The sequence below is a fragment of the Rhinolophus ferrumequinum genome, chromosome 8, assembly GCF_004115265.2.
Source record: "Rhinolophus ferrumequinum isolate MPI-CBG mRhiFer1 chromosome 8, mRhiFer1_v1.p, whole genome shotgun sequence".
NCBI lineage: Eukaryota > Metazoa > Chordata > Mammalia > Chiroptera > Rhinolophidae > Rhinolophus > Rhinolophus ferrumequinum.
The window spans coordinates 82,521,567-82,541,123 of record NC_046291.1 but is presented as its reverse complement, the minus strand read 5'-3'; the positions used below and the strand labels follow the sequence as shown (position 1 = coordinate 82,541,123).

The 19,557-nt window shown below is 36.1% G+C and overlaps 2 protein-coding genes across 2 annotated transcripts in view; both read right to left on the bottom strand.

The window, feature by feature from the left end:
- Positions 1-183, bottom strand: LOC117025581 (cytochrome b-c1 complex subunit 9-like). Its single transcript, XM_033111472.1, has one exon. The coding sequence runs from the start codon at positions 181-183 to the stop codon at positions 1-3; it is 183 nt and encodes a 60-aa protein (XP_032967363.1).
- Positions 184-999: 816 nt separating this feature from the next.
- MCM6 (minichromosome maintenance complex component 6) overlaps positions 1,000-19,557 on the bottom strand; it is a 34,470-nt gene continuing 15,912 nt past the window's right edge. Inside the window, exons 11-17 of the mRNA XM_033112872.1 lie at positions 18,104-18,259; positions 15,805-15,933; positions 14,306-14,467; positions 6,849-6,984; positions 5,561-5,716; positions 3,368-3,507; positions 1,000-1,392 (exon numbers count right to left, since the gene is read on the bottom strand). Coding sequence (XP_032968763.1) covers positions 1,276-1,392; positions 3,368-3,507; positions 5,561-5,716; positions 6,849-6,984; positions 14,306-14,467; positions 15,805-15,933; positions 18,104-18,259 — 996 coding nt within the window. The 3' untranslated portion in view covers positions 1,000-1,275. The remainder of the gene's footprint in view (positions 1,393-3,367; positions 3,508-5,560; positions 5,717-6,848; positions 6,985-14,305; positions 14,468-15,804; positions 15,934-18,103; positions 18,260-19,557) is intronic.

Here is a 19,557-nt window from a genome sequence, read left to right as displayed (position 1 = left end):
CTAATGGTTCTTATGCTTGATGTGTTTCCACAGCCCCAGGTTGATGTATTCATACATCAAGTCTGTGCCTTGATTGAAGGCTCGCTGGAAAAACAGGGCGCCCACAGCGATGATAAGGGTGAAGGTGGAGGTTCTACGGAACAGCAGGGAGTACAACATCCCAGTCAACGTCAGGCCCACCATGTTTCTCCCTCCCTCCCTCCCAATTTTTAATGGTCACAACCCGTTCTGTGCCTCTGACCCTCCTACTATTCTCAAGGTGGCTTCTTCTGTATGTCCTTAGTTGTAGGGCTTCTGTTCAGCTAGACTTCAGGAGAATCTCAATGATGGGTATTCTGTAGTTTAGTTGTAACTGTTGTGGTCCTGAGAGGAGGTGAGCACATCGTTTACCTGCTCCATCATCTTAACTGGAAATCCTCAGGAACATAATTTTGAAGGGAGTTTATAACCCTGCATCTGCTAAATGTGCAACTTCTCTATCCATTTCCAGTGCTCCTCACCCTACCTTGCCAGTTACTAACTCACATACCACATATAAACATTCCCAACTGGCCCTGCAGGCCCCAGAAGCTATCTGTTGTTAAACGCTACAACAATAGGAACTGCTACATCATCAACTTACTGATCATAACTAAGTCTCAGGGAGTTAGTATCATAAACAGTAATAACTTTTACTTGGAAGAAAGCCATAAAATTCAGCGATGGTTTTTAATACAGAAAATGACACATTTCTCTTTAAAAAGAAAGACAGAAAACAAATCTTAGCACACAGAAGTTAAAGCAACTATTAATCAAAAAAGTACAATAAACTTAAAAGGCCCCCTTAGCCTTCGTATTAATTCTAATAAGGACTCCTCCTCACAGGAACCTAATCCTGAAGGTTTACCATAATGCCACACTTCCAACCCCTCGCCCCAGTTTAACAGCAAAAGGGAAAGACTCATATTCACAAGTAGATGGAAGCAATCATTACAGTACAATAGAAATAAATCCAGTAGATAACTTCCGAACAAGTTACTTTATTCTGATGAAAAAAAGTAGTAGTTAGCAATTGAAAAGTTATCTTCCAAGGAAGATACCACATACATAAAGTAATGGACTTAAAAGCATATGACAGAAATGTAACACATAAGACCACCAATTTGGTTCTTGTTCCTCAAAAATAAATCCTCATGTAGCATTGCTCCCGAAAACATTTCTCTTGCTGCTAGACCTCCATTCAGACTCCAGGCCAGGAGGCAGAGGGACACTGTTTCTCTGGTTCTTTTCAATATCTCAATCTTCAAGCAAGTAATTAGGGTTAACTACCAAGTAGGGATCGTCTTCATAGCTCTCACTTCCTTCTGTGGAGCCTTTCAATCCAGCTTGGGTGAGCTCAATTAGAACATGATCCTGTGAAACACAAACATTTGTTCTCAGGTTTCCAGCAGTATTATAAAAATGCCCAGATATACAGGACTTGAGCTTTCTTTTGAGTGCTTGCTATCAGCAATGTCTTTCATTTCCCCTCCAGAAACTCTGAGAAAAAGGATTAAACCTTAAAACCATTATCAAGGTTCTGATAAACCCCTTTCCCATTAGGTAGTAGATCTTTTGACACCATAAACCTCCTTTAAAAAAATTAAGAAATATGTAAGTAAGCTCAACAGACATTGTGATTAAGATTTCCTGGCATATTACATCAAGTACGTGTAAATATAATTTCAAAAAAGAAGAAAACACATGAAGTTTAAGATTATTTAAAATCCTCTGATAAGTATGTTCATCATTCTGTTTATCACTCTGACAAAAATGTTTAGTTTTACTTAGTATTATGCTAATTTTAATTACTGGCCACTGAACTCTCATTTACTATCCATTCATTTAGAAGTAGAATCTAAAGATAATTAACATGAAAAAAATTTTCATTCTTATCTATGAGCTAATAAAGAACATGTCACATGGCTCAAAAATCTTGTTAGATTTCAAGCCTATGATGTACCTATGAGTCAGCCTACAATGTCCACAAATGAGAACTCTTAGCCAAGCTCATATGGAGGAACGCAAGAAATAGTTACTTGATTCTAAGAAGGTGTGGCAAAGTCCCACAGAAGGACCACTAATGCCACTAAGAGGGACTGGACACTTTCAAACACTCTATGTACTAATATACCCTCACAGGAAGAACATTTAATCAGGCAGTACAAGTTCTCTAGTCTTTTGCATTGAGTTAGCTCAGCCAGTGAGTCAAACGTAAAAAGGTAGTAGTACCAGTTTAGATCAGTTATTTCATAATGTGTCCCAATGTGGATTTCTTGCATGGGTCATTTTATCTGACACTGATCCCTGGAGGCACTAGGGAGGGAAGGGCTGGTCTGGTGCAAATACATTGCCCACCACTAGAAGTTCGCAAATAGACAGCTGGCTACATACAGCTGGAGTTTAGAGGAGAGGTTGAGAGCTGGCGAGTCATCAGCAGTGGGTTTAAGTTCACAGAACCAAGTAAGATCACTTAGGTAGTGAATGTAAACAGAAAAGAGGTTTGAGGACTGAGCACAGTACTCCATTTAAAAAGTGACAAGAGAAAGATTCAGAAAAAGAGACTAAGAGGTAATAACCAGTGAGATGGGAGAAGACCCACGAGAATATGTTGAATATGCCAAGTAATCATAATATTTTTAGAAGGAGTGATCAATTGTGACAAATGCTGACAAGTTCAATACTGAGAATGGCCAATTGATTTGAGTAGAGAAAGTATGCATGAAATGGTCCTTCAAGACAGTAGGAGAATAAACTGACTAGGGAAAAGTAATAGCATATGGCAGTGCTACTGTGAGGTCGATAAAACAGAATTATCTACTTGAGATATGTGGTAATGAATTTAAATAAGAATGGGCACATGGTTGTATGTGCCTAGATACTTTTAAGTGCTTGGATATAGGTACAGACAAAGAATTAGATTTAACCAACGCTCGAGTTTTGCAAGTAAAACAAAGAGTGAATGAAGTTGAAAGTAAAAGAAAAGAACAATGACTGGGATGGACCACAGAATGTAAGCTGGGTAACAGAGGTAAGGATATGAGGAAGATGAAATGTAGAAAATAGGTAATAGTGCTCAGGATGTTTGAAGGTTTATGGTAATGGCAGTAGAAAGACTAAAAACACTCAAATAAGAAGACCCTAAATCCACCTCCCTAGATATAACTTACATTTTGCTTTTTTTTTCAGCAGAGGAAGTAAGTCAATTAATTGCTGTTAACTTTTACAAATCACAATTCTGACTAGACCCCAATGATTCAAAATAAATGAACATCTAATGAACCTACACAGATTTGAGGCATGAGCTCCCTCCCTCATTAATACCCAGGCAAGCAAGTTCTGTACGTACATAGTGGATGAGTCGATAAATGACTTTCTCTATGATTCTCTTTTTATTTATAAGTTCCTCTTCAGAGTCTATTTCTGATTCGATTTCCTTCAAGTACCAGTTAACAAGCTCACTCCTCTTTAATGCCGATTCGTCCTCTTCTGCAACAAAAAAATACAATTTAAAAGGATTAAATTATCTTTCTAGCAAATTGTATTGTCAATCCTTGGGGTTTGCATACACAAGATAATGTACAGATTAGATAAATATACCAAGTCAGAAAGTACATCTGTTGAAACAAGGTTTGCAACATTCCAACATAAGCCTGAAATAACTTGTCATATTACTTATATGACAGTATGCCTGACTTTATCCTGAAAAGAAAAATTTAATCAAATAGAGATTATAAGAAACAAGTTTCTTAAAGCTACTAAGATTTCAAAGTAAGAAGGTGTTTCCTTCACCTTCTTATGCTTTACCTGTAAGAATGTTTGCCAACAGCAATTGAAGCATAAACTAGGAATGAAATAACAGCAAACAAAACTTCTTAAATATAACTTTTCCTCTTTGGAAAAATGAAGACTTTATACTTTATGGAAGTGAGGTCAGCTGAGAACTAAAATCCACGGGTATTCACTCAAAAAAATAAAAATTAACAATTTATTCCAACAAGGTCTATCCATACTGACTGACCTGACTGCTTCTTGGAGTCCAAAGAACTCTAAATTCCCAAGAATAGTTGGAACCTGGATAACAACTATCATAGAAATAAAGTATAATAAAATTCTACTTAGTCTTGATTCTAGCAATTGCTAATAAAATGCAACGTCAAAATAAGAAAATTCTACCTTTACTGATAATAATGCCTGTGAAGTTTTATTATGGCTGCATAGTAAGCATTCAAGATCATTGATAGATTTTGCAACTTTAAGCGAAATCACGCATTATACAATGAAACCAATTTTACCATAGGCTAATTGATAGAAACAGGAGTTAAAGTTCCTATAGCATCTCATCAATGTTATAACTAAACGACATTATTTGAGGACCTGCTGTACTGAAACTTCAGTGGTTTGCCCAAATGTTTCTTCCTAAGTGACCTCCTTGGTTTAAAGTTGTGCTCCCTCATACTGGACTAAAGAACAGCTGTCTACCTTAAGACTGAGAACTAGTAACTTACGTGGCTGGGTGAAGTCTTTCTTCTTTTTTTAAGGAAAGGAAGAAGACCTAGAATTTATCTATGGAATGCAGTGTCTGGGTGCTAATCATATCTTTACTCCATCAATGGTCTGCCATGATGAAAACTTAGTTGCATGAGAGAGAAAGAGAATAATAATGAAGTATAAATGTGAACACAAGAACATGTGAGCTCCCAAATCTTTTTATGTGAGGAGGGAGTGGAGGTAAAATCTGTTTGTCCCAGTGGCCTCTTTACTGCCTTCTCTCCTCCCTCTCACTGGTCCATAGTTCTCAGGAAAATGAGGGCAGAAATTACAGAGCTCAAATCTTTAGTAAGCGAAGACAATCTCAGGTGTTCTTTTACTCCATCTCAGATAAGACACTTTGTTGACAGAATCTGAAAGCCAGCATATTGGAACTTTTAAATAAGAATGACCTGATGGTTCACCACCAAATTAAAGTTTTAAGCACGATTCCTTGATTTCATAATTTTTCCTTCTGCCTTGTGGCTAACTATAGGTTGATAAAACTTGGAATAGCAGGTAAAGCAGTTAAGGGTAGGAAATGTACTAGTGTCCAGATATCACACTTTACCTGTGGAGAAATGAAGGTTTCACTTCATTGTACTTGTGCTGACAGAGTATTTTGAGTTCAATTACTTGCCTATGAAATATAAATACCCTAGGAGTTCATACATTTTAAATAAAGCCATTGTAAGGAATAGTGATTTTCCATCTGTAGAAACATTTAAATGCTTACATATTATCAAACCCCAAATTATACTTTAAAACTATTAAAATTGGACAAGAACATTAATAATAATCCATAAACCTTTGTCTAACAACAAACTGGTGGGGAAATGTCTCAGCTGGTAGATATGTTGATACCTGCAGATCTTTGCCAAAGTAAGCGTGGCTAAAAATTTATCATCTCTTCCAACCAAACACAATTTTTAGCAATCAGAGGTGGTTTATGTGAATATAGCTCACGTAAATGACTGAGCACGTGAGCCACACACACTAGGTAGAACCTCACCTTCTTCCATCTTCCTGAGGTGAAGCACAATAAGGTTGGAGATCCGGCAATATTCGGAGAAGCCCAGTTTTAAGGAGGCTTTTGGCACAGAATCTTGGTTTATGTCTTCATTGTGGCTGTTGATTTCATTCACAGGAGCAGGGCTACCAGCATGACCTAAGTGAAACATCAACCACCTGAATCTTCTTCCTGTACCTCCAACACTCCCTTATCAAATGTTTATAAATGTACTACCTGTATTTTAATACCAATTTCAAAACAAGCACAGAGGTATACTCAGTATTTAAAATTTTTACAAATAAAAATTAAAAGCAAATTTGTAAATGCCACTAGTGAAGACAAACTAATTGGGAAGGAATGGGAAGATTGAGAGATAGATTTCATAATGTAAAAGTGCATTTGCAATATTATCCACAAAGTTTTAAATTCTGACTTTTCGGTTTTAATATACTCAAGAAAATGTTTTTAATTCAAAAGCAAAATAACAATATAAATAAGGCTAGGGAATTACGAAGTGTGATCAAACTATACAGTGAATGTTTAAATTAAAAAATATTTATTACAGTAAAAGACACATTCCCATTAATCCCCCTCAAAATACTCCCCCTTTCTTTGAACACACTTATCCCATCGTCCTTGCCACTTTCTGAAGCAGTTCTAGAAGTCCTCTTTTGAGTGTCTTTAGTTGTGCTGCCATGGCTGCCTCCACGTCCTAAATCAATTCAAAATGTTTTCCTTTCACGGTCACTTTGACTTTAGGGAAGAGCTAGAAGTCACACGGTGCCAGATCTGGTAAATAAGGGGGACGAGGACACACTATAATGTTTTCAGTGGACAGAAATTGCCGTATCAGAAGTGATGTGTGACACAGAGCATTGTCACGATAGAGGGTGAAGTAAAGACACTCATGAAAGAGGACTTCCAGAACTGCTTCAGAAAGTGGCAAGGATGATGGGATAAGTGTGTTCGAAGTGAGGGGGAATATTTTGAGGGCGATTAATGGCAATGTGTCTTTTACTGTAATAAATTTATTTAAACATTCACCGTATCTTTTGATCACACCTCATAAGGCCACTCTCACCACTTTGGTGTGTTTTGTCTTTTAAGCGTATATATGTCAACTAGCTGAATTTTAATCTTGTAAACCATTCATACAATTCAATATCCACTTTTTCTCTTTTGCTACATATATAAACTTCAAAACCATCCACCAGTGCACTTTTACCATGACATCTCAGAGAACATCTAGTCCCTAATTCCAGAACAGTCATAAGGACAAACATCTCACCATTGATGCCATCTGGACCCTCATCTACCTCCATCTGGGCCTCTTCTTCTTGATCTAAATTGACATCAGGTGTTTCCACACGAATGATTGATTTGTTCAGTAACCTAAAAGCTTCCTTCACATGTTTAGGCTGGACCTAAACCAATCAAGATGAGGTAAATTGTTAAGTCAATCCCCTTGATATACCAAACAGATTTTCTTCATAGGAAATTGCAGTGGTATTTTGGTTTTCTCACACTCTCCCTCTCACACACATAAAATATGATAGTACCATAAATTTACCAGGATGGCTAAAAAGCCCAACAATATTGAGTGTTGGGAAGAATGTAGAACAACTTTTATTCACTGCTGGTGGGAATATAAATTGATACAACCATAAAGAAAATTGTTTTGGCAGTCTTTACTAAACTGAACACATGTACAACCTATGACCCAACAATTCCACTCCTAGGTATATATACCCAACAGAAATGTACACATATACACATCATACTGAACAAAAGACATGTACATCCCATGAGAACCCAAATTGGAAACTATCTAAATGTCCCTTGACAGAAGAATGGATGGATCATTGTGATACATTTATTGATAGAGTATCATTAAAACAAACTATGGCTACACAAATTACAGATGATTCTCTTAGTGTTAATGCTGTATGAAAGAAACCAGACACAAGGGAGAACATATTCTATGACTGCACTATATAAACTGCAGAAGTAGGAAAAAACTAAGGTGACAGACGTCAGAAATCAGAATGGTAAACCTTAAATCCTCACATATATGGTCAAACAATTTTTAACAAGGGTGCCAAGACCACCTATTGGGGAAAGACAGTCTTTTTAACAAAAGGTGTGGAGAAACCTGGATATCATATACAAAAGAATGAAGCTGGATGCTTGCCTTACACAATATAGAAAAATTAACTCAAAATGGATTAAAGACTTAAAACTCTAAAACCATCTATAAGAAAACAGGGGAAAAGCTACATGACATTGGATTTGGCAATGGTTTTTTAAATATGACATCAAAAGCACAGGAAACAAAAAATAAAATTGACAAATGACACTAGCCAATTCAAAAACTTGAGTATCAAAAAAAAACAATCAATGAAGTAACCTACAGAATAGGAGAAAATATATGCTAATTATATCTGATAAAATATCTAAAACATAAAGAATATTCATTAGAGCATTATTCACAATAGCCAAGAGCTAGAAGCAACCTAAATATCCACTGACGGATGAATGGATAAAGAATATGTGGTATATACATACAATGGAACATTATTCAGTCTTAAAAAAGGAAATCTTGTCACACGCTGCAACATGAACGAACTTTGAGGACATTATGCTAAGTGAAATTAACCAGTTACAAAAAGACAAACAGCAATATGACTCCACTTATGAGGTACCTAAAGTAGCCAAACTAGAAAGTAGAATGGTGGTTACCAGGGGAGATCGTGTTCAATGGGTAGTTTCAGTTTGGCAAGATGGAAAAGTTCTAGAGATCTATTGTAGAATGATATGAATGTACTTAACACTGCTGAACTGTACATTTAAACATGGTTATGACGGCAAATTTTATTATGTGTTTTTAATGACAATTGGAAAAAAACTTGAAAACAACCTAATTAGCCATCAGTAGAGAATGGTTAGAGTACCATGTAGTCATTAAAACCAGAGAAAAAGAATAATGGTTATCTTTAGTGAAGGGTTATAATAATTATAAGGAAACAGAAAGGGAGGCTTTTGGAGTTTAGTGATTTATGTTGTACTTCCTGATCTGGGTATAGGTTACACAGGTATGTTCACTAAAGTTAAAAAATAAGTTGTACACTTGTAATTTTTGCATTTTTTGGCATGTATATTTTGCTTTAACAAAAAAAGCTTACTTAAAAGAAAAATGAAATGTCTATGTTTTGGGGGGGATTGCCTTAAGGCCTTTTACAAATAACCAACAGTCTCTCTAAATCTACAGATAATAACAGATAAACCCAGTAGAGCGGTCTTTTTTTTTTTTTAAAATATGCTAAATTCAAGGAAACTAAGTCATTTAGTCAATATCAAGACATATTCTAGTAAACGTAGTGGTCTATACAACTAAACAAAGAATACTTTGGAAAAAGAAAAAGATCAAGTTATTTATGGGAGAAAAATTAACAATCAACGGCTGGCCTCAGATTTCCCCATAGCAACAGTTAATGTCAGGATACAGTGGAAAAATTCACAGAAAAGAAAGTACGTGCCAAAGGTTGTACATCAAGCTAAACTGTAATTCAGGGAAAAGCTACAAATAAATCATGCTGAACATAACACTAAGAGAATATTATTCTCACGAACGTCTTTTTGTTACTTTCATCAAACTCTTCTTAAAAAAGGGTAAATTTTAATCAGCCAAGAGATGGATTAGGAAATCAAGACAAAATAATCTCCACTGAACTTTGCATATATTTAGCTACAAAACTAAAACAAATGTGGGAATTGAGTAATAGAACACAACTGAAATGGTATATGCACTGAAGATAAGTAATATTAACTAATAACAATGGGAAGGGAATGGAAGAGAACAGGAAGACCAGAGAAATAAATTTGCTGATTGCCTCTCATCTGTAATAGATGAGTCAAAATACGGTAAATCAAGTGATAAACATATCTGACTGCAAAATGGTAAACATTAAGATGTTATTTACTGAACTCCGGGTTGACAGAGAGGGAAGTCGGAAATATAAAATATACTAATTTTATCACCATTCACAGTAGGGAACCAATAGATAACTAAGGGCATATCAAACTGTAATAATAAAAGTTACCACTAAAATAAAATACAAACTTTCTGAATAGCAAAACTGTATGTATAAGCAAAAGCAAAGAGGTCACATAATGAAAAATCTTTTCAACTATAAAAAGAAAAAACAAAATAAACCTCTCACACCACTAAATATAAATGGGTTTAACTTATGTATTAAAAGCAAAAAGATTTTCCATTTGAGTCACTAAACAAAACAACTCCATGTTCTGTGTATGTGTGTGTACACACACACATATACATATGTATATGTATATATATGATACACTTAAACTTATTGGGAAATGCCAATAAGTGAAATGTGAGGCAAGGTATACCAGAGAAAGAAAGTGGAGTTCATGCCAACAAGCATCAATGAGACAAAGAAAGGCACACACTAAAGTTAGAGGGTACAAATCACAATGAAAATACATATATCAGTTAAGAGAGCAACAATATTAATGCAGAAATTACAGGATAGACGAATACAGAGACAATAATTACATTATTGGTAGAGAAATAAAAACTATTAAGACTTAATTTAAGTCTCAACTTAGAGAAGATACAGACCAAAAAACCTACAAGAAACAGAAAGCCTATATAAGGTAATCTCCCCCTTTACAGACACACACACACACACACACACACACACACACACACACACACAGGTGCCAAAAAAATGTATGCACATTTTAAAAAATGAAAAAACTATTAATTGTAATATTCAATATATACCGATAACAAAAGATGAATACAAGTCACGTTTGACTCCTGCAATTACAAGAGGTGCTCAAAGCGGTTACCATCAGCGTCCAGACACTTCTGATTACAGCAATCTACTGCTTGAGCAACGTTGACCAACACTGACCATCTCGTAAAATGAGTACACATTTTTTTGGCACCCCCGGTGTGTACACACACACACACACACACACACACACACACACACTTTGTATATTGTAAACAGACACTAGGCCTTTCTTTAAAGTTCCCATAGAACATTTATGAAAATTGGCATCAGGCTACAAAGAAAGCATCCATAAATTCCAGAAAAACAAAACCTAAATTAGAAACAGACATTTTCTTCTCACAATGTAAGAAAATTAAAACAAGCAAACAAAAAACACATTCTAAATGGATATTAATAAACTATTAAACAACTCTTAAAAGTGGATAATTTTCCAGGAAAATTCGGCTTACCAAAACCAACTCAAGAAGAGAGAGAAAATCTAAACAAGACTGATTTCTATGGCAGAAATTAAGAACCATGAACCGAAATTATACCAGACTCAGAAGATTTTATTTGAGAATTCTTATTATAAAATTGAAAATAATTTCAATATAACAGAAAACTGTTTTAGAGGAAAAAGGGGAAAACTTCCAAAATTTTTTCATGAAGTAACTATGGTTCCAAAACAGACTGCAAAAACAAACAAAAACACCTAGAGACAATTTCATTTTTGACCATTGCTTTAAAAATTCTAAATAACAGCAAATAGAAGCCAGCTGCATTAAAAGACCAAGTAGGATTTATTCCAGAAATTCAAGGATGGCTTGATATTAGAAAGTCTGTAAGTTTATTTTCCACATGGAAAAAAATCATGATTAACTCTATAGACACTGAAAAGACATCTGGTAAAACAATCTTCTTGCTAAAAACATTCAAAATAGGAATAATAAATGTCTATTTCCTATTGATAAAAACGTATCTCAGCCACAGAGGCCAAGAAAAAAATGGCCCAATGTTATCACTATTATTACATATTGTACTGCAACTGAAAAAGCCAAAGTAAAGTAAATTAGTGGAGAAAATGGGAAAAGATTAAAATAAAGTTTATTTTTCGTTAAGACTGGATAAAAGAACATATGCCATTATATCATTTGCAGATAAGAATAATATCTGGAAAATCAAGAGATTCACTGAACAATTACTACGAACAATAAAAGATGTCAGTAAGGTACAAAACTAGCATACAGAAATCAATACTTGATATATACAAACAACAATGACCAGTTAGAAAAAAAAGAAAAAAGTCCACCTTCAAAACCCAAAAGGGAAAAATATCAAATAATAAATTCAGTAAGAAATATGCAAAAACTTAGGAAGAAAAGTTTAAAACCTACTAAATGAAACAAAAGAAGGCTTAAGTGGAAGGACATTGACGGCTGTGGCAGACATCAGTGCTGCTCACAAATGTTTGCTTCTCTCATTCTAGGCAATCAACAGGAAGGCCATCTTGATCCACGTGGATTTAGGCACGGCCGTGTTAATTCATCAATGAAATGTGAGCAGCAGTGCTGTGTCATTTCTAGACAGAAGGTTAAGAGAAGTTCTGCATGTGATTTACCACCTTTTCTTTTCTCTACCTTTTGTGATCAAGGAAGCATATGTCAAAAAAGAGCCTTCTATCAGCCTGAATCGGAGTGACATGAAGAGCCCCTTGTTCACATAAGTAAACATGTAGCATGAGCAAAAAAAGTTTGTTTAAAATGGCTGAGATTTTTACAGCTGGCTGAGATTTTTACAGCAGCATAACCTAGATTCTAACTGCTATACTGTTTTCTTGGATAGGAAGAAACCATCATAAAGATGTTAATTCTCCCTATTAATAAATTTAATGTGCTTTCAATAAAAATATTGATAATTATTTTTAAAAACTAAGTCAGTTGATTATTAAATTCATAACAGCCAAAAAAGAATAATGCAGTGGAACTAACTGTACATTGAAAATATAAAGCCCCATTGATGAACATATTGTGGTACTAATGCAGGAGGAGGAGGACAGACCAGTGGAACAGAACAGAAAGTCCAGAAAGAGATCCTAACAAATCCAAGAGTTTAATATATAATAATGGCACACCAAATCAGCGTGGAAAAGATGGATTGTTCAATAAGTGGCTTTGGAACAACTAGGAAACTAGCTGAAAAAGAATCAAATGATTCATATCTACATCTTACAGCGTAATAAATACTAAATGTTTGAAAGATTTAAGTACAAACAACAAGAACATTTAAGAGCGTGAGGAAATCCTGAGAGAATTCATTTATAATCTTAGAGAGGGGAAGGACTAGTAAAACAATAAATAAAAAATACACAAAGAATATGATCGTAAAGATAGAAAGGCTTTTAAATATATACAAACATACTCAATTTCATTCAGAAAATATATTTGTGTATATATGCATATACATGTGTGTGTTTATTTTCATATCGTGGATTTGCTACCTATTTAAAGACCAAAAAAAAGGAGAGAAAGAAAAATCTATTAAAGATTCCCAAGAAGGGGTGCTGGTTAGCTCAGCTGGTTAGAGGTTGGTGCTAATAACACCAAGGTGGCCAGTTTGATCCCCACATGGGCCACTGTAAACTGTGCCTTTGGGAAAAAAAAAAAAAAAATTCCCAAGACACGTCAGTTCAATGACACTCAGGAAACATCGCAGTGGGGGAAAAAAGGTACAAATGTTAGCATGGTTTAAGATTCCCCTCCACAACCTATTCCTTTTCTGCAGATTCCACTATATTCTGCCAGATACCCTATGCTCTTGCTAAACTTGCCATTCTCACTCATTTTAAAACTGCCTATCAAAATTCTACACACCCTTCAGTAATCAGGTTTAACGCTGGCACCTCCCTAAACCCTCCTCATTCTTTAGGAAAGAATTAATTGATCTCTGTACTCTCTTTGCCGGTGACACTCCATCATAATATCCACCCTCTTATAGTTCACATGCTTAATTAAATATGTCTTGCTCCTACCACATTATCGGCAATGGAAGGCAGGGGCTCTAATTCATCTCTTATTCCACAAAGATGTCCGTAAAATGTCAGGTCAATCAAAGACTATTAAATGAGCTAGTGTGAAAGTACTTTGTAAACAGTAAAGCACCCTATCAGGGAATTTGAAAAATTAAAAAAGCCAAAAAATGAATCTATGGAATAGAAATTGGTGATTGAAATCAGAACAGTGGTCACTTCTGGGAAGTGGGCTAAGACTGAAAAAGGGCAACAGGGATAGAAATGTTCTTTATCTTGAGAGGGATGGTCAATAAGGGGATATATATATATACACACACACAAAGCTATACATTTTCCTCTGTAAATTATTCATCAATCATAGCATTAAAAAAATAGCCAAACACTTTTTTCAAACAAAACCTTACATTATCTAATATACAAAGCTGGGTAAAGCAGGGTGGCTTTGCTTGAAACAGAGATGAAGGCTTGAATGCCCTTCCACACTGCTCACCAGTTACTCCCTAAAGACCCATTGACATGTACTTGTAGAACCCAGGACTCAGAGAACAGTTTAATAACCACATATTACACATACCCATTTGAGGCCACGGGCTTTATTATTATATCTGCATCCCCAGCCCTGAGGCCTAGTGCGTTGTAGGGCTTAAATACAATTTTCTTGAATGAATGGCATTAACGGTAATTCACCTCTGTGTGTACTCTATAATCTATGGCATGGTTGTTTCATTGCTATTAACCTAACTACACTCAATAAATGCTTGACAGCAATCTTCTTCAAGGGAGAAATCCCAAAGACATGTATCCTATGCGCACTCAACAGCTATGTAAGAACAAATCTGCAGCAAATGCTAGCGTATCCCACACCACAGAGGAACACATGCTTATGAGCCATGACGTTCAGGTGACTGGTACCTCATCACAGCAGTGCATCCGAGCCATGGCCTCCGAGAGACGGATCATGCTCTCCAGCTGGCGCACTGTAATCCTCCACGACGACCTGGTTACTCCAGAGCCATCCCTCTGGCGGAGACGTTTATACTGCTCCACAATGAAGTCCTCCGACTCTCTGGAAATCTGTTCCAGAACATCACTGAAGTCAGAGTCTACTCGGTGGGAGCTGTGTTAAATACAGGGTTAAGAGCCTTCCAGGCGGAGGCACTTTGGGGAAGTGACAGTCAAAACTCTGAAGCTAACGACAAGGAATTAGTACTGAAATGCCTGTCAACAGAAAACTAATACTCAGGAAGCCTGTGAATTGTCATGTATTTATTTAATGAACAAGAAGGCAGCAGGATTAGTATGTAAGCAAATGACCATTTCTAAGATACGTAACAAGCTGAAGCAATGGAATAGGATGCACTATCTTTCCACCCAAGACGCCAGAGCTCATTAAACGAATGAATGCTAAGGCGCTATTCTTGAAACTCAGTTAATTAACTCATGCTATCTTTGGGAAAAAGATACACACACACACACACACACACACACACACACATATTTATCAACTATGTCAGTAAATATTATTTGTTGAGATAACAACAAAGTGAGGCATACTAAAGAATCCTCAGTTTTTCAGAGCAAGGAACTCAGCGCATTAATGAAGTATGCCAAGGTCACAGAAGGATTGGTACAGTCATGGAGAACAAATGTCTCTTTACACAAAAGTGACCTATAACCCTTAGTGTTAAATGACTAAGCCTCTTTTGGGACAGCAAGTCAATCCCAATATTGTGAATAATCAAGTGAAGATGGAGAATTAAAATCTAAGGATAACTCCTCCCAAAAGTCAAGCTGGCAATAGCGTAAAATTCTAGAATCAACCAGAATCAAATAAATCTATTTTTCATATTCTGGTTTAGGAAATGACAAATAAAATAGATGCATTATGGAGGTTTATTTCAAAAATAAATGTCCAAGTGAGTATCCTGGATCCAGTGCAGATTCAATCCAATGAACTACATCAATTACTGTAAAACAGTAATCCATGTTCATTCACAATTACCTAGAGGAATCCAAGGTTTTCCTCAGAGAAACATTTGAGAGCATCCAGTAGACTACTGCTTTAAGCACATACACATTTTTATGAATCTTAGGAATGCTTGAAATAAAAGGATGTCCTACTTTACTGGGTTATTCAAAATCTTCACCCATAAAAAGTTTTTATTAGTACTTAACAAGTAAAAGAAATGGAATTGTTCAGATATTTTTAAAATTTCCTTTTCTCAACTCTCTAAAGAAACAAACTATTCTAAAAATATAAACAAAAAAAACCAACCAACCAAACCAACCTTAAATAAAAAAACCCCAAACAAGTACAGGTTCAATGTTCTTCCATATAACCCTTTTGTCTAAATGCCACATTAATATACCTACTATGCCATCCCTATTCCAATATAAAAAGGGCAGGTTACCTTTGGCTTAAATTGTCTTGCAAAGAGAAGATACCTCCTGATATCATCAAGGGAATAGACACGATCAATCGAATCCTCAATTCTTGAATGCAAGTCTACTATACGTCTGGCAATAGCATAATCTGTAACCTAATTCAAAACAAAGAAACCAACTTTGATCAGTCACAGAAATATCCACTCTAGACTGTACCAGGCATTAAGAAATTATTTATAGCTAAAAAACAAGCTCTAATGTGCCACTGAAAGATGTATTCATAGGTGCAAAGTTTCTGAGGAAAGTTTGGTACCAGTTTCATTCAGAACCACATTTAAATACACACACACACACACACACACACACACACACACACACACACACACACCTTTGCCCCACTCCTAGAATATTCCTGAAGGAATTAACGGACTTTAATAACAACAATAGAACAAAGATTTCTAGGGCCCTCAGTTATGTCAGACACTATTGCCTTAAGCATGTCTAGAAGTATTTACTCATGCAGCTCTCATAAAAACCTTATGAGGTAGGTAATTATTATCCCTATTTTACAGGTGAGTAAACTGAGGCCCAGAGAAGTTAAATAACTGTCCAACATCACAGTAAGTAATGGAGCCAGGATTTGAACAGTCTAGCTTCAGAATCTGTGCTCTTAGTCACTACATTATCTTGCCACTTGTTAATATATGAATATAATCATCACAGAATTATTGACATTGACAAATCTAAAAATCATAAAAATAATATGCAATTTACTCTAAAATGGTACAGAAAAAAACCATGTAGATGTAAAGAGAGCAAATGACATAGCAAATGGGGCAAAATGTTAATATGTAACTAGAGTAAAGGTTACCTCACATGTACTATTTTATTTCTTGCAACTTTTCTTTAAGTTTGAAATTATTTCCAATTGAAAAATTTTAAAAAACTAATGGATCATGTACAAACAGAAATGTATGAAAATCAGGGGCTGGCCGGGTGGTTCAGGTGGTTGGAGTGCCATGCTCCTAATGCCGAGGTCGCTGGTTCGATTCCCACATGGGCCCGTGAGCTGCGCCCTCTATAGCTAAGATTGTGAACAACAGCTCTCCCTGGAGCTGGGCTGCCATGAGCAACCGGAGGTGTGAGCTGCCGTGGGCTGCTGAGAGCTGCCAGCATCCAGTGTGAGTGGCTGGCAACCATTGTGAGTTGCCATGGGCTGCTATGGGCTGCTATGGGCTGCCGTGAGCCTCCATGAACGACTAGTGGCCAGCGTGGCCAGTGAGCCAGCGTGAGCTGCCGTGAGAGGCAGACTGGTGACTGACTGCCTTAGCCGGGGGGAACGCAGGCTCATAATGACAACCTGGGCCAGGGAGCTGTGTCCTAACACAACTAGACTGAGAAACAACGGCTTGAACTGGAGTGAGGGGGAAGGGGGGGAAGAAGGAGGAAAAATATGTATGAAAATCAGACAACTTCCAACTATGGAGGGCAAGTTGGGCAGGGATGTGTAGTGGGTGACGGAAATTTGTGAAGGAAAAAAAAACCCAAACCAAAACATAAAAACCTAAAATCCTGCAAACATTCACATAAAGAAAGGCAGCTTTCATTTAGAAAATATTTAAAGTTTTGCTGTAAGCAAAAGGCATGCATTGTGTGTAATGTAATGTAGTGCCTCCATGCTCAGCAATGAACAGTACAGCCTACAATATTAACTTCTTACAGAATGTTATTTTGTATTTATTTCTGTGCACATATGACTGAGCTCTACAATGTTGTTATTTAAGTCTAAGTATAAATAACTAATAATGTTAGAATCTAAGTAAATCCACAACTTTACACTCAATCTGAAAAATGTTAAATAATTAAGGGGAAAAAGATGATACACACTTACAAGTAACAACTTTATAAGACACAGGAAGACAAATGACTCTTGACTGGGAGGGGGAAAAAAATGTCTTTGGCATTCCAATTTTTTTCAAGCTTACTAAAGAAAACACCCCAATAAAACAAAAATTCTTACAAAATATTAAGAAGTATGGTTGGGAATTAACTGTAATGTTTCCTTTTTTCTTTAGAGAATTAAAAAGTAACAAAAACAAAAAACTTGGTATTCCTCAACATAATTAAGTGGAATCAGCATTTCAAGTGACTTTATTTTGAGTTGCTTAATAAACCTTTGCCCAATCCTGTGCCACTCTGAGTGAAATGAAAGCTCAGTGCAAACACAGGCACCAGCTGTTCAGGAGTACATCTTCAAGCCTCGTCTCACTCAATTACTCAAATTGGAAATAACAAAGGAAGCTAAGAGCGACAACTCATAGTTACCTCATTACATTCATCCACAAGTATAAAGAAGAGATCAAATCGGGACATGATGGGAGCCGACAAATTTATATTCTGTTTCAATGATTTTGATCTGTCATAGTGTCCACCGATTGGGTTTGCTGCTGCCAAAATGGATGTCCTGGCATTCAGAGTAGCCTGACCACAAAAGAAAAAATTTGACAAAATGCTTAATCTCATTCATAATTAACTAAATGCAAACCAAAATACCAAGATATCACACAGCACACAGGCACTCCCATACCATGATGGTGGTATGACGTGCACACCCTGTAAGTCAGCAATTGTTTGTTAGGAATTTATCTTGCAGCTAGGTACAGGGAGATGTGTGTTCAAGGATGTTTAATACAATATTGTTAGTAATCAAAAGGCTGGAAATGACCCATATGTCACTCTGTAGGCATCTAACTGGGTGCACACAACTGAAAGCCATGCAGTAATAAAAAAGCTAAGTGGGTCTAATACGTACTGGTATAGAAAGATTGGCAAAATAAAATTATGAAGTTAAATGAGCAAGAACAAAACTATTTGTATTATGCGTATTTGTATATGAAATATTCCTAAAAGGGGCATACATTCAGCAGATATTTCTGAGAATTTATTAGTGCTGAGAGTTGCAGGTGAAGATTTCTTTTTGTATTTTAGTGTACTGCTTAAATTTTCCCTAACTACTTGTATGTATTACGTTTGTTTAAAGTTTGATTTCTCTCTAATGTTGGTTACAATACTGTACGGTCAGGCACCGCTTAACGAGGGGAATACATTCTGAGAAATGGGTTAGGTGATTCCGTGGGTGTACGAAGATCAGAGTGTACTTACACAAACCTCAATGGCTCAGCCCACTACACACCTAGGCTATGTGGTAGAGACTACTTACTGTCCTGGGCTACAAGCCTGTACAGCATATTACTGTGCAAAACAACACGAGATTTAATCAAGCACGAGAGAAAATGAAGCAATCGAGAGACGAGGTCAACATGAGATGTATGAGGCTGCTGCCCATGTAACACGGCACACTGTTTTACAGAAAACTTTTTTTAGAAGTTGAAAGAGTATACTCTAAAATAACAATAAAAAGTGTAGTATAGTAAACACAAAAAAAATCAGTAAATAGTCATTTATTATCACTATCAAGTATTATATACTGCACATAATTGTATGTGCTGTACTTTATGTAACTGGCAGCACAGTACGTATGTTTACACCAGTTATCACCACAAACGTGTTGCATTCAGATATAAGGACTAAGACATCATCACAGGAATTTTCTAGCCCCATTATAATCTCATGGGACCACCAACATATATGTGGTCCACCACTGACCAAACATCATTATGTGGCATATGCCTATACTTACAATTTTCATTTAAATAATGTTGACTTTATTTTTGTTACAGCTGGAAACATGCTTTATCAAAGAATATAGAAGCTTTGTG

Bases quoted from the DNA above. Each gene is read 5' to 3' on its own strand.
- LOC117025581 (XM_033111472.1), bottom strand. From the start codon at position 183: ATGGTGGGCCTGACGTTGACTGGGATGTTGTACTCCCTGCTGTTCCGT.